Source organism: Diceros bicornis, chromosome 11 (genome assembly GCF_020826845.1).
Source record: "Diceros bicornis minor isolate mBicDic1 chromosome 11, mDicBic1.mat.cur, whole genome shotgun sequence".
Taxonomy (NCBI): Eukaryota; Metazoa; Chordata; class Mammalia; order Perissodactyla; family Rhinocerotidae; genus Diceros; species Diceros bicornis.
In genome coordinates, this window is record NC_080750.1 from 32,397,610 (window position 1) to 32,425,014 (window position 27,405).

The window sequence follows — 27,405 nt, forward strand, 5'->3', positions numbered from 1 at the left end:
CCGCTCTACTAGGTCTCTTCTGTTCCCCATGGCATGGTCCCCATGGCACCTAGCAGAGACCTCTACTAGGTCTCTTCTGTTCCCCATACATTTGGATGCCATCTGCTTGACAAGAAGGCTGACTGACAAATATCAGCCACACAGACAGCAGCATCAGGGGACCTTGCTCCCTCATAACCTTGGTGTCTTTCGACTTTACACAAAACAAAATCACCTCATGCACACAGCCCCGAGGTAGTCCTGATTCCTCAATTATTCATAAATAGCAACAGATGCTGCAAAGGTAGACCTAGTCCAGTGACCAGCCGCTCTCAGTAATTAGACATTGGAGAGAAGAAAGTAGTTAGGTAAATCACACAGAAAGAGAAATAAACTGGATGGGGCATGTTGATCAGGGATGAAGGACACAAATGAAGAAAGAAGAAAGCGAATATTTTTAAAAATCCTCTAATTTAACAAATAATTGGCTAAACCTATGCAGAACAATCAATTTAGGCCTGTGAAGTTAAACCTGGTCAAAGATGTCCCTTAATTAAAAGCTCTTATGGCATATTACTCAGAAAGAAATGTGACAAGAATAGATATAACTTATTGCAAAGAAATTCAGTGAAATGATACAGTTATGGCAAAAGGAAGTGGGAAGAAGAGAGCTTTGATCTCTCATATACTTTTCATTTATTAATTGATGTCATGTATCTCTGCCTCCTGAGAGTACCAAGCTAGAATCTAGACTAATGTCGATAAGAACAGGCTACCTTCCAACTGCGGCACACGTTAAATCTCGAGTCGCCAGGAACCACTACGCACAAGACAGATCTGTTAAGAAGCTTTAATTGGTTCACTTTCTCTTCTTTCAATTAAATCTCTAATTATTGCAGTAGTATAAAAACATTATACAGGTCTTAGATAAACTTTTATTGTCTTCCCTTTCTGAATCCTGTATTTTTAATAATCAAACACAAAGAAACATGACCTTTGGAGATAAAAATCTATATTTTTCCATTTTCTAACCTTATGCCCTTGGGCAAGTAACTGAATTAATCTGTCAAATATGAATAGTGGGAAGCACCTAGTGGGTCTGTTGTAGAAGCAGAGATAAAACGTGAAAAGGGTACAGCCTCATATCTGGCACTTAGATGGAGTTAAGTGATAGCAATTATTATGCACAAAAACGCAGTGCTAAGACCCCCAGCTCAAGGAAGTACTCATTGAGTGTGATAAAGTAATTCACCCAAGGTAATATTCAAAAGTATTTGTTAGATACCAGTTCAAGTGCTTTATGTATGCTAATTCACTTAATCCTAACAAGAACATTACAAGGTAGATATTGATACCTTTCCCACTTCACAGATAAGAAAACAGAGATTCTGAAAACAGAGATTCTGAGACATTGTGTAATTTTTCTAAGGGCACGTGGGTAAGTAGCAACAAAGACAGGGTTCAAATGCTAGCGCTGGCTTCACACTCCCATCTCTCAGCTGGCAAAACATATTGCCTTCCCACTCAGATTGTAGACTAAAATCTGAGCCTGAAATGCAAATCCATTCCTATTAGTTGCCTATTATTTTTGTTGTTGTGTTGTTGATAAATGGTTGTTCTGAAATATTTCCTCAAAAGTGCTGTTAGTTACCTGATGCTGTCAAAATTCAGATAGCTCAAAGAAAGACACATTGGGAAGATTCTTGTGCATGTAAACTCTGCATAGGTAGGCAATTGTCAGGGGCACAGAATGGCTACAGAGTCTGCTCCTACAAGCTCAGCATGGCCTGAGCCTTCTCTGAGTTTCATCTAGCACAGCCCTAAAGCCAGTAAGACTCAATTCTTCCTGATACCTTGTTGCTTTGCAATCCCGGCAGCTTCCCGGCTGTTATCTGAAACTGGCCCCCATATGTGCAGGGCAGGGGGAGACTGAAGAAAGAGGCAGACCATTGCAGATTCGTGGGTGGCTGGTTCTCCATAGTTCTTGGCTTATGCCTTTATTTTGCCCTTATCACAATCTGCCTGGCATTATAGTTGTTCATCTCCACCACCTCCTGGAAATTCTTGGGAAGCAAAAATCAATAAGGAGGGGGTACAGCCTGATGGCTGAAAGCAGAAACTTCAGAATCAGACAAAACTAACTTGGATCCTGATTCTGTCACTTCACTTCCATAAGATCTTTAGAAAGCTGACCATGGAGAATCTTAGATTTTTCATCTCTCGAGTGAAGATAATATGGGAGAGCATGCTCTGTAATCAGACTCCTGGGTTCATATCTTGGGCTCATTACTTTACCTGTTCATATCTAAGTTTCCTTTCCTGTAAAACAAGGATGATAATAGAGCAATTATCTCATAATAAAATTGTGAGAATTAAAGTAATTAATTTATGTAAATTGATTAGAACAACGTAGGGTGAACAAACAAGCTCTCAATAAATGTTAGCCATTTTTAAAGTTATTATCTTGTAGAGTTGTGGAGAGGAAAACATAGCATCCTGTTTGTAAAGAGGTAAGCACATAGGAGATGCTCAAAATTGGTAGCTATTAAAAGTACTGTGATCTCCCAGTATTTTGCACAACGTCTTGTCTTTAGAAAGTGGCCCCCAAAATTGTCGGTCAGTGGAATGCAATTTTTTTAAGGGAAATATCATATTGTAAGAATCAAGAAAATGGCATCAATTTATAATAAGGCAACAAAATAGGGCAAGCACAGGCCTTGTCTAATTCTTAGCAGTTGTTTCTCTTGTTGCTTGAAGATCATCTCGCCTTACATGAAGAAGTAATATTTTTATCAATAGATTAAATACAAAAACGTACCTCTGTGCTTGCTGGCCCAGTATACCATGTAGAGGGTAAAAATACTAAAGAAGATATACTAAAATCTTCCATTCTCTCACTGGAGCTTTAAAAAAGTCAGAGCTTTATAATCATTTATAGAACACAGACCAGCAGGAGAGTAGAAATGTGAACACAGGAGAGAATTGGTAAGTTTGGCCTCCTAAGACTTTTTTTCTTTTAGAGAAACATCTAAAACAATGCCTGATTTATAGCAATTCATAAAGTATGAATGGACCTGACATGCAGGTTAATGAAGGCCGTAGCAAGCTATAAAAGCTGTGTCTGTAAAGAGATGAGACTGTTTTTGTACAGCTTGTCAATTTGGGCACATTTTTATACACATTTTCAAATTCTGAACACAGAAAGCTGATCACATAATTTACAACTTTTTTTTCTAACTAGGCTATTAGAAATATAGTGGCTCTATATACAACATACAAAATCAGTACACATAATCTAATCTATGATCTGACAGGAGAACAAAGTTTTTAGAATCAGCAGTCTCCTGGACAAAGCCTTAACAACCAGAGGATAATCTCTCCTTATTGAAAGCCACTCTAATATTTGAAGTAACCTACCTAGGGACATCTTGTCATTGTACCATGACATAATGTGGTGATAAAACTGAATTTTATTCACTGAATTCTTGGATGGGACAAATCCCTTACCTGGTACAGATATATAGTGGATTGCATATCTACAAGGCTTTTTTTTAATCTTCTGTTTCCATGGAGAAAACAGAGTTTCTACAAGTGCTGCCCTTCTATTTGTCTATTTAGTCCCATTATGTATGGCAGAACTGACACGGCTTGCAGAGTGAATGTGGAGTTAATTACCCATAAAGCACTTGGAATCACTGATTTTTCTATGCATACCCCTATTCCAAAGGAGTAGGTGAATCAAGAAGCCTATTTGATAGCACAGTTTTCATTTTCTCTTCTAGGGAGACAAGATGGCTGGCATTTCTATATGTAGTTTGGTGTAATAATAAAGAAGTACTTGTTGCATGCCTTTTGTGTGTGTGTTTTCTGAATCTGGAGTCTTTATCTTGTTCCAAGCACCAAGTATCTGTTCATGCTGCTCTCCTGGTCTAGAATGGGATTGCTCCTTTCCTCTTCCTATTCGAATCCTGTTTTCTTCCATCAAAGACTGGCTTTAGTTAGTCTTCCTTGGGAAGCCTTCCTTGACTACTCCTTCCCATACTAATTTGATCCTTTTACACAATCTCTTATATTCTTAGAGACCTTGAAAAATAGCTTAGCTTTTAAGGGTCTTTTAATGACTTCAAGAGTCTTAGTTTGGCCTCTCTATTATACTATGAGCTAATTGAAGCCAAAGAGCAGAATCTTACTCCTTCAGATATGCCCCTTTTCTTGTTCTGCTTATTCATGTTATTTGTTTAAAAAAAAAACAAAACACCTGACCATAACATTTATATGGGTGTATTATAGAGATTTTGGAAGATATATGAAAGTATAACAATGGAGATAAAAATTCTACCAACTTGTGATAATCACGGTTAAGGACACTCATACCTGTCCTTCCAATCTTGTTCCTTTGTAGACACAGACACAGAGGGTTAAATAAGGGTCATGTTGTACATGCAGTTTGTTATCCTGCTTTGACAACTTTTATATTCTCTTGCTCAGTGAAATATTCATTTGACAGATTGTTTTTAATGACTGCATAGTATTCCATCTTAAGAATATACATTTCACTTTAAAAATTAGACAACACATGCTGATTGACTCTGAGTTGAGGATGAAATACAGTGGCCTGTGCTTTCCTTCATCCATCCTGAATTTGAGGCATTAGGAGAAAAGTCAAGAAATGAGATGGTAAAACAGAAATCAAGAGAGTTAACTATGTCTGAAAATGTATGATGATATACGACCACATTGCAGAAATAACTGTGACGTACTTCTCCATTGCTTATTATTGACTTTTATCTGTGATAAGTTTCACTATATTACTATGAAAATTATAGCAGTTAATGTAAATCTATCAATTTTAGAGAAAACGGAAAAATAAAGTAAGGCTCTGTTAAATAATTTGAGCTTCAGATTAGTCTTATTTAAGTACAAATAAAACCTAAAAGGGAGGAGTTGATATACTTTAAGTGCAAGAGGAAAAAGTCTCTGGAAAAAATCATTCCATAAGATTATACAGGGACTCTTAAAAGATAAAACAGCTTCACAAAACGCAAAGGGTCTAACAATCAGTTGGCTTTCAATTCCATGTATCTCTATCCCTTACTAGAGGCTCACTAAAGGATCAGGCCTGATCCTATTACCCAGACAGTTGCAGGGTGGGAGGTTGGTAAAGATGAGAGTGAAGGTGGACTAGAAGAGGCCATGGGAGTAGAATCTTACTGGCTCAGTATCTCTTCTATCCTACAGTTGTCCTACTCTGACCTTGGCATTCCAGTAGTCCAGCAAATTGTCCTTCACTATTCTGCCATTCCCTTGTGGCTCCTTTTACTTTGAGACCAGATAAGCTCGTAACTTGGTCTCACACCTCGTTAAACCAGCAACCTGATTTACTACCTTTGAACCTGAGGATTCCCCTTCTTATCACCCTATTACCTATTGCATAAATACCTACCAAAGCCTGCTCCCTCCTGCTTGGAAAGTCACCTGGGTCTTATGTTCAGTATGGACACTTTCCAAATCAGTACCCACCCCTGCTTAAGTCCCTTAGAACACACAGAGGCCTTCTTTGACTTCTATATCTAAAATAGTTCCTCTACTCCCAACACAACTGCCTTGCCCCCAGGTATGTTCTATACAGTTGCCCTGTTTACTGTCTACATAGAATTTAACACAACCTGAAATTATTTTATTCATAAGTTTTCCACGTTCTCAATACAATTTGCATGAATGAATTATCTGTACTTGTTAGATTTCACTCCAGTGTCCATGTTCTCACATTTCCATCATAATCGATACTGAGGCTATTAACATGTACAAAACGTGTCTTTCAATGTACCCTATATCTGGTCATTTGGCTTCCATTGGGTATCAGTCCATCAAAGTATAAACTAATTTTAAGAATATGACTTCACAATGTCAAATAAAGAATACAAGGACCACATGCAAACATATACAAGATATTCTCTCCTATGTACCTAATATCCATTAGTGCCTATTGTTCTGGATTTATAATATATGTGATATCTGCATAAAAATACAAATACATATTCTCATAAGTATTTTATTGACTCTGGAGATGGTAAATGGAGGCACATGACGATAAACACTATAAGCATAATCGGGCAGATGAGCTTAAGAAATTTCTCATATAAACTTCTTTTATACCTTTGTCAAGATTAGTCTTCTCTATACATTTTCCACAATGGTTTCAAGAAAGAAACGTACCTAGATTTTAAGAAATTATCCCTCTTCTTACACGTCAGCTTTGTTGAAATGAAAATAATTTTATTAAACCATAAGCAAAACCAATTTTCTTTTCGGTTTTTAATTACTTGTTTCTTTGTGAAAATAAAAAAAGGTATCAATACACTCAAATGAAACAGTGAAAGAGATGTGGAAGCAGAGTTTCAGTTGTAAAGGTGAATGATGTAATTCAAATGCAGTCAACCATTAGAAATTCAGTTGACAATGGACATGAGATACTCATTTTTTCCGTACATGCTCATCTTGTGCTATCAAGACATTTCTAGCCAATTAGCTTGCTCAATTGACTAAGCATCGCCTACCTCATTTACTTGAATAAAGATGCAGCAGAGGAACTTTAGCAAGAGATAATGATGTGATAGTGGCATACAGACAAGGCAGAAACAAATCTTCGATGGAAAATAACTTATACAAAGCAATATGATACCCAGAAAAATTAGCGTGGCTGTTTTCTCAATTTAAAAAGCAAGGCTATTGAAATTCTCAATTTATTTGAATACTTTGGTAAAGAACAGAGGATCAAATATCAAATATTTAGTTGGAAAATTAGGTGGAAAAAAGCTCCCTACCTTGTTTCTTCCATTCTTTTCCTAGAATTATTTTTTGTTTTAAGACAGTTTTTTTCTTTTTAAATAAATATGCACATTCTTAAACAATGATAAAAATATTTAAGAAACTATTATTCTCTCATTATTCATCATGAAATGAAGTTAACTATAAAATAGGTGAAGTCTAAAAGAATTTATGGGATTTAAAAACTCAAAGGAAAAAAGTGATAAAAAATATACAGTAAAATCTACAAGGGTTTAGCTGTAACGTCCTTGAAAGAGTAGCTTTTTAAAAAAATTCTTCAAGAAATAGTACAGTTGAGAATCTTAACATGCTAAGAAGCGAAACAAACAGTTTGGGGAATGTATCTTCCAAGATCAACAACACAATTCCCTGAAGACTCTAAGTAACTTTCTTTTGTTTACTCATCAGGCATTTCTTGCCATTTGATAACATAAAATTATCTGTTATTAAGAATTCTAGTGTATTTTTTGAACAAACATGAAAAAAGAAAATTGAAGTTTTTTAAAGGAGAGGAATATTATGAATAAATTCTTGCAGTTGCTCATCTCTTAGATCTATGATTCAAAACCAGAAATATAAGTGACGACAGCATTGCTACTGAACTTGACTAGCTTTCAAAACAAATAGCATAGTTAGGTCTTTGAATAAGACAGATAACTTGAATTGAAATAGAAGACCGATGTTTGGCCCAAGCACGCTGTCTCTTGAAAACTGGCTACCACGTTTGCCTAACAACCTCAATTCCAATTGCTTCTGCCTCCTTCTGATTCCCGCTGTTCTCCGGGATGCAAATAAGAAGACTTTACCTGTGTTTTGAAATACACTAAATCACTCTAACAAATCTTCACTTTTCAGAAGTCCTCTCAAAAAGGTAGAAAATGAATTTCTTCTCTTAAAAATGAAAGATGGTTATACGAAGTCTCAAGTAGCAAGAGTTACAGCCAGAGAGTCAAGAGGTGCCTAGGCCTTTTTGGTTCCTCAGCTCTCTTTCTGAAAATGAGTTATTTCTATATCTGATACCATCTGAGAACTCTCTACCAAAAAACAAAAGTATAGCTTTATTGGTATTAGCACAGAAGTTTCCTGAGTTTTCACATTTCTGTTTGTTAGTACCTGGGAAAATAAAAAATCTAGAATCCTTAACTTATAGCACCTTTTGGCTACATTTGTAACAAAAATCAAATGTTAAAAAAATAAATTATACCAAAACTAGGAACACTGACAACACTAAATGCTGATGAGGCTGTGGAGCAGCAGAAACTCACACATTGCTGTGGGAATACAAAATGGTACAGCCACTTTGGAAGACAGTTTGGCAATTTCTTACAAAGCTAAACATATTCTTACCATATGACCTAACAATCATGCTCCTTGATATTTACACAAAGGCGTTGAAAACATGTCTACATAAAAACTTGCACACAGATGTTTATAGCAGCTTTATTCATAATTTTCAAAACTTGGAAGAAACCAAGATGTCCTTCAGTAGGTGAATGGATAAATAAACTATGGTACATCCAGAAAATGGAATATTATTCAATGTTAAAAGGAAATGAGCTATCAAGCCATTAAAAGATACAGAAGAACCTTAAATGCATATTACTAAGTGAAAGGAGCCAATCTGAAAGGGCTACATACTGTATGATTCTAACCATCTGATATTCTGGAAAAAGCAAAACTATGGAGACAGTAAAAAGATCAGTGATTAGCAGGGGTTAGGGGAGAGAGAGGGATGAATAGGCAGAGCACAGGGGATTTTTAGGGCAGTGAAAATACTCTGTATGATACTATAATGATGGATACATGTCATTATATATTGTCCAAACCCATAGAATGTACAATACCAAGAGTGAACCCTAATATGACAATGATGTATCAATGCAGGTTCATCAACTGTAACAAATGTACGAATCTGGCAGGGGATGTTGAAAAGGAGGCTATGCATCTGTGAGGGCAGGGGGCATATGGGAAATCTCTATACTTTCACTCAATTTTGCAGTAGTTTACTAGACTTCTTTTTTTTTTTTTTATCCTTTATCCTCCCATTTGTTTCTTTATTATTTTTTATCATTTTATTTTTTTTACTTTTTTTTTTTTAATTTTTTGTTTATTGCAGTAACGTTGGTTTATAATATTGTATAAATTTCAGGTGTACATCATTATACTTCTATTTCTGCATAGATTACATCATGTTCACCACCCAAATACTAATTACAACCCATTACCACACACGTGCCAAATTATCCCTTTCACCCTCCTGCCTCCCCCCTTAATAGACTTCTTTAAAGTCTATTAAAAAGAGAAAACAAACAAAATAAAAAAATAAATTATATACAATTGTGGTCTTAATAAATTATGCTTCAAAATGTAATATTTTGAGAAAAGGATACAATTTTGAAACCTACGTTATTATATAACAAAAATGTATGTTCCAAAAATAATTGGGACTTCAGACCACTAAAAGCCACTATAGGTAATGAATATATATATATATAGAATATATATATTTCAATTTTCCCATAACTGTATAAAATATGTACATTAATTTTTAAAGATTTGGATACTAAAATATATCCAGTCTCTGTATCTGAAATTGAATACATACATGTATGATTCTACAAAACTTCATTACAAAAAATATGTAAAGATATCAGTGAACTTTCAAAATATTTCAGAACCATGAAAGGAAAAAAAAAAAATAACCTCTCTCTAAATAGTTCATATGAACCATATTTTTAACCTCTTTAAATATTCTCTCGCAGCTAATTTCCTAACAGCCTTTTGCAGCCATACCTGATTCAAACATGAAGCAGGCCCCACTCACTAGCAAAGTAGTGGATCACCCTCTGAGTCCGCATTTTCAATTCACCCTTGTAAAAACTTAGAAATTTCTACATGTGACAGATCTTCAGAGGTGCTTAAGCAAGTCATAACTTTGAATTAAAGTTAAATTCTCAGATGCTAAGGATCTGCCCACAAGATCAAGATGGAATAGAAAAGGGATATTTTTGAGTGAGTGAGACTGAAAGGGATAAGAACTTATAAACGCAATAAAGGAAAACTCCACATCAGGCCAGTCTCCAGCCCAAGAAGCAAATAATCAGGCACATGGATTTCCAGAAATGTTGATTAGCAACAAAATCCAGTCACTGCATGAGAATGAGTGCTGTGCACCAGATTTGTGGTCAGCAGATCTAGTTGAGAGACACAACTCTATCACCACTGAACCCTATGTCCTTTGGTAGTGAACTGACCTACTCCTCAGCTCAGATTCTTTACTTATAAAATAGAGAAAATAAAACGTACCTTATAGAATGAAACCTTTTATAGAACAATGTTCATAAAAGTTTGTAAAATATATAAGTAATGTACCTATAAGCTGCAAACTGTATATACAAATTATTATTATATTTATCAATATAAATAAGATGGAATTCCTTACCAAGGATGAATTCCAACTGTGGTTCATTTGGAGTCTTCTGAATACCTACAAATAATAGGTACAAATTCAAATTAAAGATATTTAACTTATTATCATAAACATGTCATTGAATATTACTATGTTGCACTCTGCCCTGAATGTAGAAATACATTATTTGGCAGAATGGATAAACTCAGTTAATCAGACTTATAAGCAGTTAGTTCTCAGAATAGGACATAGTATTTGCAGCAGAACTAGATATGACCAAAGATTTGACTGATCTATTTAGCTTCATGGCCATAAAGAAGCTCAGAAATATTGTTTTTGTAAGCAGTGACAAATACAAAACATTTCTCAACTGCATCTGTTTCTTTTGGATGCATACAGACAGAGAAGGAAACTTCAAAAAGGACGACCTCACCAAAGTACTCTCTTATAGAGATTTTTCTTTCAAACCACTTGGACTTGCTGTAAATAGTAAATTACTAATTAAAGGGATATCTCTGGTTGGGTTATAGAAGATATTATGGTGGTGGTTATTCTGCCAATTTATTGATAGTTCAAATCAACATTCTGTTAAATCCTTCTATTCCTTTTGTTGGAAATTTTTTAAAAATCCAGTGACATGGCTAAATGATTTAAGATGAAGTGGGATGGAAAGTGAGTCTGAGAATAAAGGTAAGGAAGTGGAACATCTAATGGTTAAAAGGTAGACAGATCAGACTGTGGCAAGTAATAATGTGGTAGGTAGATGCCCGAAGACCACACACAGGGCAGTGGCTTCCTAAACAAGAGGGGATGAGGACTGGGATGCCATTTGTTACGACTCATGGGTGGCCAAAGAAGCAAAACTAAATGTAAAGAAAAGTAAACCATTTGGCAATAAATGTAAGAATATTAAAAGAATCCTTTCCTTGTTTATTTTTACTGGTGCATTCATCAGATACAATCTAAATTTACTAGCATTTGGTCACTAATATATTGTTAGAATCACCTCTTTGTACAAAAATCACTATTTTTATTTATAGAGTTTACATTTTTTGCCTGGTAACCATTTTCTTTTTCTCCTGCTGATAGTTAACAATGCTATAGTTAACAATTTTAGACTTTCCAAGAAATGTTAGAATGACAATCATTAGGTAGATCTTTGTGCATTTCAAATAGTGTGGATTTTCAAAAAGGTTATTAACAATTAACTCTGCTGTAAGCTCTGACAACCAAATTTCTCAAAAAATGCATCCAACCAATACCGTTTTCTAAAGATTATTTTTATAATGTAAATTAAACGAGAGATTGGGCATATGTTTGCCAGTGTTAAATAATCGGGCAACAGGAATCTTCTGAAAAGAAAAGAAAAAGACACAATTCATGCTAAACAATAAACCCAAACCCTAGAATTTTAAACATGAGAGAATACATACAGTTCTTCCAATGATTTTAATTTATTGAGTAGCACAAAAACCAATCTTGATGTTTAAATACAAATCTTGGCCAAATCTCCAAGCTTGCTCTCTTTATGTAACTCAGCACTCAGTGGTATGGCAGCAACAGTCTAAGCATCTAGTGTAACCATTTTGCCCTACTGTCTTTGGTTTTAAAGAGAAAATTTCTATGTTCTGAAAAATAATTCCACATGAGATTATAAAAATGCTAACTAGAAGGTGTTCTTAAAAAGTATTTATTAATGTCTTAATTAACATTCAAGAAGTTTGATTCTACTATTTGACATTTAACCATTTGATAAACTATCATCTATCTCTCTCGAGATAAAAGATGAGAGGCATATCATAGATTCACAACACCAAAACAAATAGTGCAAAGGAAAAAATTTAGTTAATCTCAGACTATCTGTTAGAACCCAAGCTTCTGTGAATACACATGCGTGTGTTTAGCTGACCCAATCTGCATTTTCAGAGTTACAAGGAGCATGCACATACTTACTCGTGAACTGAAAGTCCCCAGTATCATTTGCCTGGGGTGTGGGAAGAAAGTGCTGGCCTTCTTCTGATGTTCCTTCCTCTTTGATTTCCATGATCAACCTTCACAATTGTTTAATCTTCCAAGTTTTCGTGCCCAAATGTCACTGCCAATGATTCCTGGTTTAGTATAGATGTATCTTCACACTAAAGACCTGATATCCCACTGTGAAATTCTGCATTTAGGAAACAATAGCAAAAATCTGTGTTACTTCAGAGTTCAGTGTAAAGCCAAGAATAAAGGGAGGCAGAGACTACAAATACCTTCATATGAACTTCCTTCCTATCTCTCCCACTTTTACCTTCAGGACCAATCAACCCAGTTAATGTACAATAAACTCTGTGTTTAATGGGTATTTTCTATACAATTATTTTATGGTCATATAAGGAACTTCTAATTTTTGAAATTATATTCTTTCTCTTCTCATTCATTCTGTAAAATAGCAGATAGCTATAGGGGCTGCTAACCTTAATATGCACCTGATTTAGCCGTAAGAGCAGATAGCATCTTGTTAAGGCATTAGCATGTTTTGCCAAGGTAATATTACTATCATTCCTTCCATTAGAACTGCCCTTTGTGCTCATCTCTCCATCCACCCTTGTTAGAACATTATTGATGAGCACATAAAGATAATTTGGCATGACATTCTTCTTCCAAGATGAGCCAACAGGTTGCACAGGCGAGTTTCCAACCTCATCATTATCCATAGAGTCTCTCACTGCTCTGCTTGATAAAGGTTTAATTATTTAATGATTGGGGTATATGGTGAAAAGAATGAATAACAATTCTTAAAAGCTAAAGCTCAAGGGAAATGAAAGTAACAGCAAAATGAGGAAAATTAGCATGGAGATAAAAGTCTCTCCAAGAATTTAATACTTTGTTATACAGTCTCAAATAGTTTCAAATTCATTTTGATATTTAGCATGATATACATGACCAAGGATGAATTAAAAAAAAAAATCAATGTTGTTTTAAATCAAGCTACCAGCTGAAGTAAAATGTCTAAAAATCTTTAAATGTCTACCTAAAGTTGTTGAATGAGACAGCAGCAATCAAGTTTGCTTTGGAATACTGACTTGGTCTCCAGTTTCACAAATCCACAGCCTTACTCTTTGTTGTTCTTAACAAAGCAGCTTCATTTACAATTCAGCTCTAGTTTTTAAAGATAATCTGGCAAGAATTAAATCCAGAAAGCATCTTGGAATGATTAGAAAATAGTACAATAAAGTTGCAAATAAATACACATTGGCTTCTAAGGATACAACCAGGAATACTTTCTGGAGTAAAGGGTTATTGCACCATCAATTAGACCAAATCTGTCAATTTGAAAATTATATTTTGTGTTAAGATAATACTTTCTAGTTTCTTTTTTGACTATTTAAATTTAGAAGTCTTTTCTGAAAGGACAGGCATATATTCATTGTACCACATTCTCTCAAGAACCTATGACAAATGCATTAGCATTAGTGGAATAATATCTGTGGAAGACCACCATGTATTTGGGACTCAGATACAAGGATTTTATTAAATTCACTATATTTATTTTCTGTTTTTTTTTCCTGGGAAAAATTGGCCCTGAGATAACAGCTGTTGCTAATCTTCCTCTCTCTCTCTTTTTTTTTTTCCTCCCCAAAGCTCCAGGACATAGTTGTATATTCTAGTTGTAGGTCCTTCTAGTTCTCCTATGTGAGCCACCACATAGCATGGCTACTGACAGACGAGTGGTATGGTTCTGCGCCTGGGGAACTGAACCCAGGCCACCAAAGCAGAGTTCACTGAACTTAACCACCAGGCTATCAGGGCTGGCTCAAATTCACTACATTTCTTGACCAAAGACTCAACCTCTAATCCTGATGAGTCATCTTAAAAACTGATAAAGAGACCTAAATAACGTAATATGGATGAATCTTGGCAAAATAACAACTCTACACACTAATGGTGAATGATTAATAAAATAAATGTCAACTCTGTGTGTGGGTGTGTGTTCACTTGTGTCATCTGGAGGTGAGTGAGGAAAATTGAAGATGCCTAAAAAGACTCATTAGCACGGTCCCATTTTAAGCATACTACCCATTCAAAACTAGTTCATTTACTAAAAAGGAACGTCTTCAGTTTTAGAGAGAATGAAGCCAAATATACAAAACAAGGATTATATGACAATCTCTTATGATTTTATTCATTTTTGTTCTACCTTTATTGCATCTAAGGACAAATTTGAGATTTGATACTTGTTACCAAGGCACATACCTCAGAAGGAATCAGTTGCATTACTAGAAAGCTCTAGAAAACCCCTGCATTTCTAGCTGGTAAATATAGCATTTACCTATGGTTATGGTTAGGTACAATAGTTCCTTTTCCATGTCTCTTTAGAAATTTTTTGGTTTGGACATCATGCATGAAAATAGATTGAAGATTTTACATACCACAAATATATTTAAAACAGATAGCTAGAGACACTAAACCTAATTCTTAGAGCAGAAAGAAGCCACATTAAATATACTTTAAGTAGGAGAGTGACATGATGATATTTGATTTTTAGAAAGTTTACTGGGTGTCAAAGTAGAGAATATACTGTAATGTGGCAACTTGATAAGGAAACCAACTTGGTTACTTTAATATTCTAGGAAAATAAAATAATAAAGAGGATCTAAGCCAAAACAGAAGCAGATGACTGGAGAAGAGAATCTGAATTCCAAAGAAAATTATAAATAGAATTACCTGGCCTTGGTGAAGGAATTAGATGTGATATTAGAGTTGAAATAATGAAATACAGGAATTCAGGTGAAATCCAGTGAATTATGAACCACTAAACTATCCGGAAAATAAAGGAGGAGAAATTTTAGTGAAGAATGATAAGTTTAGTTTTAACTGTGTTGTTTCTGAGGTGCCTTAAGATATTCAGAAAGCAGTTGAACACATGGGTCTAGATCTCACAGGAGATATTAAGGCTGGAAAAGTATATTTTTGGAAATTGTTGGCTAATGGTTGAAGTCAAAGGAATGCATGAAGTCGTTGAAAGAAAGTGCATGTAGTGAGAAGAAGGAATGACTGAGGACTCAACCTTAAGGCACAAAGTATTTTAAGGGGCAAGCATAGAAGTTAGTTGGTAAAGGCACCAGCAGCGATAGGAGAAGCAGCAGAGAGGAACAACTGAGGGAACCATGTCCTCACTCCACTTAACTGTGTTTCTCAAGTAAACAAGATCATTGGGTTAAGAGATGGCTTAATTTTTTTAGGAATGGGGACACTTGAGCATATTTAAATGCTGAAAGGGCATAGCCAGAAAAACAAAAGAAGAATTGAAGATTAAGGAGAAAGGAAGATGATGGATGGGGCAAGAACAAATCTAGATGATACAATCTGCTGTAATGAGAGGAGGAGGAATGAATAGAAAATGAGATATGATCTGAAAAGTAAGGGACAGAAACTTGAGGATATTCTCCCCAATGGTCTCATCTTTTTTTTTTCCTTTCAAGAAAAAGGCATATTTATGAACTGTGGATAAGGAAAGATTTCTCAACTTCACTTCAAAAGCACAGTCCATAAAAGAAAATGTTAATAAATTTGACTACATTAGAATAAAAATATCCTGTGAGCAGAAGATACCATAAAAAGTGAGATAACAAATTACACACTGGGAAAATATATTTGTAGCACAGAAATTTCTAGCTTCTGTTTAGGATGTACAAAGATATAAAGAGTATTACTCCCACCATAACTTCAAGAAAAAGTTGAATAATATTTAAAATCATAACTTTTCCTTAACCAATCAGAGGAAAGACAGATGCCTTCATGGAGCAGAGCTTCCAAGGGAGGAAGAGATGTCAGGCCCCAAACAAGCTGATAATAAGAATTTAGCCAAAATGTTTAATGACTTACTAAAGGTCAAGAGTGGGCTAGTGAGAGAGTATAGAGCTAGTGAGAGCCACAAACTCAAGGGTAGTTACATCCACTAACAGACATTTCTGGTAAGCATGGACCTCACCAGACGCTCATGAGAAAGATTGGGAGCAGAGTGAGTATCTGGAGAAAGCATCCCTTGATGATGCAGGCCTGTGGGAAGGACGCAGCATTTATTGTGGGAAAAGCATAATGTACCACTTGGATCCTGCCTGCAGAAAAAAACACCAGACCCTGTTGCCATCAGGGCACAGATGAAGACTCACTGCAATTAGGAGATGGAAACAAGGGAGGAATACGAAAGCTTCCTGGAACCAGATCATTAGAGATAGTCTGATCCTCTATGGATAAGACAGAAACAGGATCACTGAGAAAGCCCAATTCCCAAGACCTAAGAGCACAGACCCTGCCTAAGATCAAGGCTAAAATAGGATGACAGAGAATGCCTCTGCCCCCAACCACCAGAGAAGCAAACACAAAGAAACAGGTAACAGCAGGCTACCACTGGGGGAGGCATAAAAGCATAAATAGTGAACCTTTCTAATTTAGAAGTTCCCAGGAAAAGTCTAAAGTGGAAGGTGGAGAACAAAGTCCCCAGCCACCCAAACCCCACCCTAAGCACAAGTGAATCTCAGAGGAGTTTGAAACTAGTGATGCACTGAAGGTTAGCCACAGCAACAACAAAACCCAAACCTACCCCTGTTACTGGCTAGATTGACCAAATCCCCCAACACACAAACTAAAGGCTTAGCAGAAAAAGAAGAATATCCACTTCTAAGCCTAAATACTATTTATCTTATACTCTACTTTCCTACAAATCACACAAAGAAGATGAAGAAAAAGACAAAGACAAGGAGGAGGTCAGGGGGAGGAGGAGGAGGAGGAGGAAAAGAAGGAGAGGGAGAGGGAGGGAGGAGGGGAGAGGAAGGGAAGGCAGAGGAGGAGAAAGAAGGAGAACAACAACAAAACAGTTAAGAGAAAAAGCAAAAAAGAAAATCAAGTGAACCAGACTCAGATATGACCCAAATGTTGGAACTATCGGGAAAAGAACATACTAAAGACTCTAATGGAACAGGTAGACAATGCGCATGACTAGATGGGAATTTTTAGCAGAGATAGAAACTATTGGAAAGAATCAAATGGAAATGCTAGGAATGTAAAATACAGTAACAGAAATGAAGAATGCCCTTGACAGACTCATCAGTAGATGTGACCTCATCAAGGAAATAATCAGTAAACTTAAAGATAGGCCAATAGAAATTACCCAAACTGAAACACAAAGAAAAACAAAAACCTGAAAATGCATAAGAGTGCATTCAAAAACTGTGAGACAACACCAAACAAAATATACGTGTTATTTGAATTTCAAAAGAAAGAAAAGGACAGAATAAATATTTAAAGAGAAAATGGCTGAGGATTTTCCAAAAATATTGAAAGACATCAAAACACTGATCCAAGAAGCTCAGAAAACACCAAGCAGAGTAAACACACATACTCACATACCAATAAACAAGCAAATCAATCAAACAAAAAACTCCAACATATATCATATTCAAACTACTGGAAACCAAAGATATGGAGAAAATTTTTAAGGCAACCAGAACAAAAAGGTAAATTACATATAGAGTAACAAAGATAAGACAGTATTGTGAACTTCTCGTTAGAAACTATATAAGCCAGTAGATAATGGACTGACATCTTAAAGTTCTTAAAGAAGAAAAACTGTCAACTCAAAATTCTATTCAAAGTAAAAATAACTTGCAAAAACTAAGAAATAAAGACCTTATCCAGACAAATAAAAACAGATTCATTGTCAGCAGAATTGCACTACAAGAAATATTAAAGAAAATTCTTTAAGCATGACTTAACAGAGAGATACTTGGATCTAAAAGAGAAATAAAGAGTGCTATAAATGGTATAAAAGAAAATAAATGTTAATTTCATCTTTTCTTGGTTTTAGTGACTGTAAAAGATAATTGTCCAAAGGAGGGGTTGGCGGATCTAATCTGTTAAGAGCAGATAGTAAATATTTTAGGATTTTTTGGGCCATGCAGTCTCTGCCACAACCACTCAGTTCTGCTGTTGTAGTGTGAAAGCACCATTGACAACACATAAACAAATAGGCTTGGCTGTGTTACAATAATACTTTATTTGCAAAACTAATTGGTATTCAGAATTTGGTCTGCAAGACAACCACTGGCCTAGAGCAAAAATAGTAGCAATGTATTGTATGATTATAGCATATATAAAAGGATAATGTTTATCATCAATAGCAAAAAGGATGGGGGGGATGAGGAGTTATTGCTGTATAGTTCTTACACTAAAAGTATAGTATACAATGAAGGTAGACAGTGATTAATTAAGTATATATAGTAACCAGAAATAATTTTTAAAAATAAATACAAATAATAAGCCAATAGTAGAGATAAAAATGGAATAACAAAAAATATACAATAAATCTAAAAGCAGGGGAAAAGAACAAAAGCAGATGGAATAAATAGAGAACTAGCAAAATGTTTGTTTTTAATCCAACTACATCAATAATCACATTAAATGCAAACAGTCTACACATACACACACACACCAATTAAAAGACAGACATTATCAGCTTGGATAAAAAAGTAAGATCTGACTATATTTGTCATAGTTATACTCAAATATAATGACATCAATAGGTGAAAAGTAGAAAGATCAAAAAATATATACTACGCAAATACTAATCAAAAGAAAACTGAAGTCTGATATTAATATCAGACAAAATAGATTTCACATCAAGAACTATCAGCAGGGACATTATATAATGATAAAATGGTTAATTCACCAAGAAGACATTATGATCCTAAAGGTAAATGCACCTGAAAACCGCATTTCATAACACATATGCAAAAACTTTAAGAACTGAAAGGAGAAACACAGTCATGTTCCACACAATGTTTCGGTCAAGGACAACCCCACAAACAACAGTGGTCTCATAGATTAGTACCATATAGCCTAGGTCTGTAGTAGGCTATACCATCTATGTTTGTGCAAGTACGGTAGGGGAGGAAGAAATTTTGATCTGCGCCTCTAGGTTCTTCTGGCTAGTATAAGAATTACATTGATATAAGACAGATTAACAGGAGAAAAACAAAAGTTTAACAACAATATATACGTGGAAGAAACCCAGGAAAATCAAGTAATTTGCCAAAATGGTCAAAGCCCTTACCTTAAATACAATCTTCAGCTAAAGATAAAAGAAGGTGTTGCAGGTGGGGAGAGTCAGGGACTTTAAATGGAAGGAAGGCAATTCACAGGTGGGTAAAAAGAAGCAAATGTTTGGAAAACAAGTGTTTGGCCACACAGAAACAAAAGAACACAGAGGGAAGCCTAATAAACAGGCTTTTCTAGGTTCCTCCCTGTCTACAATCTAGTTCATGTTATGCCAAGATGATACCTTGCTTCCTGAGGCAGATTTTTTTGATCTGAATTCTTTTAGGCAGTTAAGGGAGAGGTAACAAGAAACACTTTCTGAGTCTTCAGTTTCTTAAAAATAATCAGAGTAAAATAATCCTCATGTTAAAGAGACACATTTTGGAGTGGCAAGTTCTGTTCCCTTTCAGTACACTCTGTGATGTTTGCACAACGACAAAATCACCTAATGACACATTTCTCAGAATGTATCCCAGTGTTAAGCGATGCATGGCTGTAAACAAATCCACAATGATATACTTGGACATCAACATTTTCTCTCAGTAATGGACAGAATGAGTAGACAGAAAATCAGTGATGATATAGAAGAGTGAACAACACTACCAACAACTTGACCTAATTGACATTTATAACACAATTCATCCAACCACAATAGAACACACATTTTTTTTCAAAGTGTACATGGAACATTCACTAAGGTTATACCCTAGGTCATGAAACAAACTTTAACAAATTTAAAGGAATTTAAATAAAAACAAGTGTATTTTCTGACCACAATGAAATTAAACCTCCAAATATTTGAAAATTAAACAATACATTTCTTTATATATCTATCTATCTTCTCCTGTGATTCAGAGGTATACACACACACACACACACACACACATATATATATATATATATACACATTTTGAATCAGAATGAAATCACTATACTACATAACAAAATATGCTTGAAGGAAAATTCATATTATTAAATGCTTATATTAGAAAAGAAGGTCTCAAATCAATGATCTAAGCTTTCACCTTATAACTAGAAAAAGAGCAAATTAAACCTAAAACAAGCAGAAAAAGGAAATAACGTGTATAATGAACATAACTGACGAACATTGTTTCCAGAATGTATCAAAAATGTTAGCAAAACAATCCAATATAAAAAACTATCAAAATATGTAAATAGGTAATTCAAAAATATTTTCAAGAAACATATTAAGAGATTCTCAACTTCACTAGTTATCATGGAAATGCAAATTAAGCCACATGAGATATAATTACAGAACCATCAATAAGGAAAAATTTTAAAGTCTCAAAACCTCAAATATCGATGATGATTTAGAGCAATACAAACTTATGCACTGTTGGTGTTCCAATCACAACTAAATTTGGTAATATCTAGTAAAGTTGAAAAGCAATTCGACTTCTAAGCATATATTCTAGGAAAATTCTTGCAAATGCGTACCAGAAGACAATTAAAGGATATTCATAACAAATCAACTTCTAATAATAAAATATTGAAACAGGATAAATGGTCATCAATAAGAAAGTAAATAAATATATTGTGGTCTACTTATTCTATATAGAATGGATCTTTATTTCACATAACATTGATTAACTTTACAAAGTAGAGAGAAACGAGAAGAAAGAGGAGGGGCAGGAAGACAGAGAGAGGGAGGGATATGATGGCACTTATAGAAAATTATAAAACATGTAAAATAATACTCTAGTTCTGTATTGTGTAGAGGTACATACACATGAAGTACAATCACAGAGAAATGCATGATAAACACTAAAATTAGCAAAGTTATGATATTTGGGGTGTGTGTGGGAGATGTGATCAGCAATGGGAACACAGGCGTCTTCAACCTTATTGGGAAAGTTTTATTTATTAAACTGGGTAATAGATACAAAATTTCTACTATACTTTTCTTTATACCTTTGGTATGTCCTAAATATTCATTTTGAATTTAATTAACTATAAAGGCAAAGCCATGTGTTGAGAGGCAATGGGGACAAAGTAGGGTAGGAGCTTGAGCAGAGGGAGTTTTAAGCAGGCCTTTATGAGCACTGGATGAAGGAACCAGTGGGGCAGTTGTGTGGGTCCAGCTGGGCCTGGGGACCACATATTTGTGGAGGTCTCAGTCTGACTAGCTGTGTGGCTTTCTCCAGCAGTGCTCAGCAGCCTGGTAGAGAAGGACAGTTTAGTTGACATAGTATCGGGGTTTTGTCTGCTGATGCAGTGTGAAAAAGGTGAAGCCAAGAATGTAAGACTACTGATGTGACTGAACAGCTTCTAGGCTGAATTGGGAAGTCATTAAAGGGGAAAGATGTAACTTATTGGGAAATGACAGACGAGTTCAGTTTTAAGTGATGAGGAGTCTCCAGTACTGCCATGGGATAAATGGGTGGCTGAAATGGAGTAGTGTTGGTGGTCGCCAGAACCAGTAAGACAAAAACTGTGCATCAAGGATGTTAGATGGGTTATTCCCACTGAAATTGAAATCTCCAAGAAGGTTAGAAGGCAGGACCTGGGGACCAGGGTAAGACTATGTTTGTTGTTAGTGCCATTGAGTCAATTCTGACTTCTAGTGACACTGTGTAGAGCAGAGTGGAAACTTGCCTGGTCTTTTTGCACCATCATTTCACCTTCCGGTATTGTTCACCTTCCAGTGATGTATGAGACAATGCTCCACTGCTATTCATAGGGTTTTCATGCCAATTTTTTTTGGAAGTGGGTGGCCAGGCCCTTCTTTCTAGGAAGTCTTAGTGTGGAAACTCTGCTGAAACCTATCCACCATGAGTGACCCTGCTGGTATTTGAAATTCTGGTGGCATAGCTTTCAGCATTATAACACATCACCATCACAGTATGACAATGGACAGATAGGTAGTGTGGTTCCTTGACTGGTGAAATGAACCTGGGCTTCTGCGGTGAGAGCGCAGAATCTTAACACTAGACCACCAGGGCAGCTGAAGACCATGTGCCTGTTAGACAAGTCTGAAGTGAGCAGGAGTTTTGCCAACGAGCATGATAAATAGGGGTGGAGGTATGGTATAGTCAGGCATCTGCAATCTTAAATAAGGTCATAACAGTTTAAGGGGTCTCTTGTGGCACTAGGAAAATGGCAACACTACCTTGAGGCTTTGTGGTGTGTGGCCAGTCTCCATTAGAGTAGGCAGCAGGGGAGCAGAAAACCAGGTATCCATTAAGACAAAGGGACAAAGAAAACACTTTCTGAAGAGGTAGAAGGTGGAAGAGTCTGTTTTTCACAGAAACAGAATACCTCAAGGACATTATGTAATATTTTAAAGTGAGAAGATCAAGGGAATATTGAGTCATGGCCAACTAAGCCCATTGCAAAATGGATGACACAATGGGCAAGGACACAGGACAGGAGGCGCTTGTGGTTTAGGTGGTGTCCCAGGATGACAGGGATGTGAGGCATCATAGGATGGGCTGTTCTTGGGTTCTAAGTGGACCTCTGGTTAAAGATGTTTCCTGGCCTGTTCAGGCTAAGGTCTAGGCAGGGAGTGTTGGAGGCTTGATGACACTATATAGCTGTGGCTTTTGTTTAAGTTTCCAAAAAACAGTGCTTTAACATAAAGAGTTGAATGAATTATTAATTACTATCCATTTCAAAAAGAAACAGAATTTCAAGTCTCTGTTATGGTGATGGTGTAGCCTTTAGCCACTAAATTTGCTCACTTCATGTCAGTGTCCCAAAACTTCTGCAGCCAGGAGTTTATTATGATAAACCAGATATAATTCACGTGCCAAATCACTTAAAAACCTTCTAAACACCTGCAATTTGCAAGATAGAGTGTGGATGGGCAGGGCTTCTAAGGATCAGCCAAATGCTATACAATGCCAAGAAGAGGTAAAACCAGGAATATGAGCCAGGTGGGGATTTACCTCTGCCTTCCCTGCTCTTTCCCCTCATGGGAAATGTCAGGCTACTTTGAGGACTACCATCAATTGTAGGATAATTATATTCAAAGTTTTGCACCAGGCTCCCATTCTCAGTAACAAGGATTTATTCTTGTTTTATATCATTAAAAAATAATAGCAGTTCCCTTTGAGGAAAATGGCATAAATTGGCAAATTCGATATTTTACCTGAAAAAACAATCAGGCATATATTTAAGGTCAAGGCTCTCCCGGCTTCTCATGAGGCCCCTGACCAGGTAGAGGGTAACTCCCATCAGAGCAGTGTATGAGCATTCAGGGGGAATGTTCCTGCCCCGAAAAACCAATTGTGTCAGGAGACAATTGAATTCTTGAGGGCAGTATGGTTTTGCTACCAATATTAAATTCAATGAGGATCTGCTTTGTCACAAGAAGAATAAAGATGAGAGTTGTCAGGGCTCCAGTTTGATCAAAAGTCCAGCTGCTGGGGCTCAGTATTGAACTAACCAGCAATGTTCTTCTCACCTTTTCTCACCTTCCATGAGGAAGCAGCACTGATGTAAGATGGAACAGAAGACACGAAGATTTAGCAAGATCAAACAGTAACAGTCTTTTAAGGCTTTACCACTCAAAATGTGGTCCCTGGACCAGCAGTATCTGCATCACCTGGAAACTAGTTAGAAATGCAGAACCTTGAGCCAGACCTCAGGTCTACTAGATGAGAATCTGCATTGTAGCATAGGTGATTCCCGTGCACATTCAAGCTTGAGAAGCACCACTTTAAGGCAGAGAAGACTATGCAGATTCCAGGCTCATAAATTGGAAGAGGTGAAGAGGGAGTTCTGCCAGATAAAAAACCAATATGGGCTAAAGGTCCATGTCACTTAACCAGACTTTCTAGACTGATGCCAGGAGCTGTCATGGATCCTGGCCCGAGTTCCAGTTTCTCTAGCCATTGGCTCATGTCCTACCTCCCGCACTTTCATTTCTAGCCAGGATATTATAATCTGTTATCTGCCCGGGGCCCTTGACACCCACCTACCCTCCCACCCACCTATTAATTGGCCTCTTTGTGATGGACTCTTGCCAATGACCAGTCCTAACCCAGCCTAGATTCTGTCTCCATTCTTACTGCCTTTTATCTCTGCTGTCTCCAGCCTCAGCTCTGCTGCCTGACTCTTGGAAGTCTGCCTGGTTCTTGGCAGGGTCAGAACAACGTACCTCTGGTGCTAAACAGAGCCAGGTCACTGCATGCCACGCTTTGGAAAGTGCTGGAGGTTGGCAAGGACAGTTAGATGGCAGTTCACAATAAGAACTAGTGTCTTAATGTCATCAAAGCAAGATCATCTAGAGTTCAGCAATTGACTGAAAATGTCAGGACTGGGAGTTTAAGGGCACGCAGTGGTTTCAACTATTATGACACATGGAAACAGGGAGGAGGAGAGAAGGTGGAGACAAAAGAATCAATTCAATAAAATACAATTGACCAGCATGATACAATTCTATTTCCTCCCTGTAAATACCAAATCAAAGGAGGGTCTACTAATATCCATCTACAGTCTTCACAGAGTTCTAACTCCACCACTGCTTTAGAAATTAATTTTAGCCAAAATTCTGAGTATTTATGTGCCTTTTCTGAGTAAATATTATGTTGTGCTCTGTGTTATCACTTTATATGCATTACATTAATCTTCACAATAAATTGAAGATGTAACTCCAGCTTTATAGGTGAAGAACTAAAGGTTAAGAAGTAATTTGTTCTAGGATCCACTTAGTAATTGGAGAAACAAGGTTGTGAACTTGAGTTTCTGATTCCAGAGCCCTCTCTCTATTCTACCTGCCATCACTTTTCGTTTTACCATAAAAAAAATTTCCACTTTTATTATCCCTTAAGAAAGAAATTAGGGCAGAATGGTAGAAAGAAGGAAGGTCTAGGAGACATTTATTTTATTTATGCTTTTATTTACATTATTTTCTCTCTTAAAAATAAAAACTTCTGGAAAATCTATAACTTATCAACAGAACATTTAACGCCCAAGTACCAGACCCCCAGGAAAGAGATAACCAGGTCATTATAGATATTTTTATAATTCCATTTATAATATCTTGTCTGATTGAGACATACTCATCTCTCGTTCTTTTACTTGGTCCTGATGTGAAAATACTTTCACATGGACAAGCCAGTATAAAAAAAAATCAAGAATAAATATTCAAAATGATTGAAGTTTGAAAATAGAATCTAATGATTGAACACATCCAATTCTCCAGATCCATCATTCTGGTTGCTTAACAAAGGGGTAATATTTTCTTCCTTTGCTATTTCGAATCATAGGACTCCCTTTCAGAGATCCCAGTCTCAGTCAAGAAATATTCCCAAATCACAGTGAGTATTAAATGATCATTGAACCTAGCAAAATCTTGATGTTTAAAAGGATAGAACACAAAGCAGCAATGCAGAGAACCCAGTTCAGCAAGCAGAGGGACTACGCCTTGGTTTGTTGTAACTCAGAGGTCAGTCTTTTGCTTATTTGTTTCAAATAAGAACAAATGCTCATTTATTAGGATAAGAACATGTTGGTCTCCATTGTATATAAAGTAAAAAGGAGGCTCGGTCAACCCCTGTGACGAGGCATCCTTAATCCTGAGAACTCAGAGGGCTTTGCCTCAGCACCATGTCAGATCTGCACCAGAATTTAGTTTCCAACAGTGACCTGATGTCCTGAGGAGGACCGCTTGGACCAACTTTGGGCATATAGCTAGTCAGCCATCTGACTTGTTAGATATTGTTCTGTGTCAGTCATGAAAATGAAAGCATCCTGAAGAATTACAAAGCAAATATGTGAAAACATGCTTGATTTAATCTCTAGCATGTCTTTGCAACAGGTTGGTTACATGTGTCATCTTCTTTGAAGATGTAAAGAATGTATCATCATTCTTTAAAATACTGGGATAAAATGTTTTAAAAGAATATAGAATTGAAGAGACTTAAAGAAACTGACAGTCATCTCATTTAAGAGATGAGAACACTGAGGCCCAGAGTTGGGATAGAAGAGCTCCATGTACCCAGCTGGCTAGTGGCCATGTTAGGGTTACAGAGAAGGTCTTTGGTTCTGAGATGAGTTTTTTACCCATTTCTTCAGTGTGACACTCTTGGTTGCTTCTCACATGTCATACAAAGGATAGGAAATTTATTGGATGTTCCAGAAAAGACTGAAATCTCATGGAAATTTTTTTTTCTATAAATACTTCATGTGACACATTGGATTTTGCTTACTTAACAAAAACATGTAAAACTTGGTCTCAAGCCCCAAGTACACTTTTTAAAAAAAATTGCTATCGCACAGCAAAGGTTTGAAAATATAGTATGAGAGGGTTTTATAGCAGTTCACTAGATGCTTGCATATTTTTTTTAATGACATTCTCTATCATCTGAAAAACTAAGTGACGGACAGGGTTTACTGTCTGCTTTTAAGATGACAGATTTTTTTTTTTTTATCTGATACTTTTATTCAACAAACTGCATATTCCAAATATAATGACTCCTAGCCACGCATGTAAAGCCTATCTCAAGAAGCAGAGATGTATAGAGAGAAGTTTAATTTGACTGGAGGTTGATTCTTTCTTCACATGTACTAAAAAAGAGGACTCTGAGGAAGAGCTGCCTCAGCAACATCAAATGTTTCAGAATCCTTGCGAACACTGTCACACACATACACCCAAGGCCGGTGAAATACCATGTGCTTGAGAAAACTAAAACTGAAGCTTTGATTATATCTGCAGGACATTTCTAATACAGACATTGGAAGCTATTAATTCACAGAACTGATTGAATTCCTCGTGATGATACATTTCCAGTTCAAATTAGTATTGACTAAATTATCTATAGTTTCTGATGATTAATTGCTCATTTTCTTTTGAAATTTGAAATTTTGAAGTAAGACATAATGAATTTAATTAAAATTCTTATCTTCTGCTTTTTATTATGACAAGCAAGAATGAATGTATATATGTGATTATTAGAATTTCACTTTAGCTCTCCAGAGAAGTTCATAGAGTGCCTGACGTCATCTACAAAGAATATAATATGGCATAACTGAGTTTTCTCATTCATAGCGGCTACTGCATACAAATAATGAGTCTTAATTCTTTCACTTCAAGCAGTTTCCTTACACTCCAATATGTACACAGTCACACATTCTACCTTAAAATA

General features: G+C 36.1%; 1 protein-coding gene across 1 annotated transcript in view; it reads right to left on the reverse strand.

Moving 5' to 3' along the window:
- Positions 1 to 27,405, reverse strand: part of INPP4B (inositol polyphosphate-4-phosphatase type II B) — a 599,434-nt gene that overhangs the window by 327,224 nt on the left and 244,805 nt on the right. Inside the window, exons 3-4 of the mRNA XM_058550121.1 lie at positions 12,170 to 12,380; positions 10,250 to 10,294 (exon numbers count right to left, since the gene is read on the reverse strand). Coding sequence (XP_058406104.1) covers positions 10,250 to 10,294; positions 12,170 to 12,260 — 136 coding nt within the window. The 5' untranslated portion in view covers positions 12,261 to 12,380. The remainder of the gene's footprint in view (positions 1 to 10,249; positions 10,295 to 12,169; positions 12,381 to 27,405) is intronic.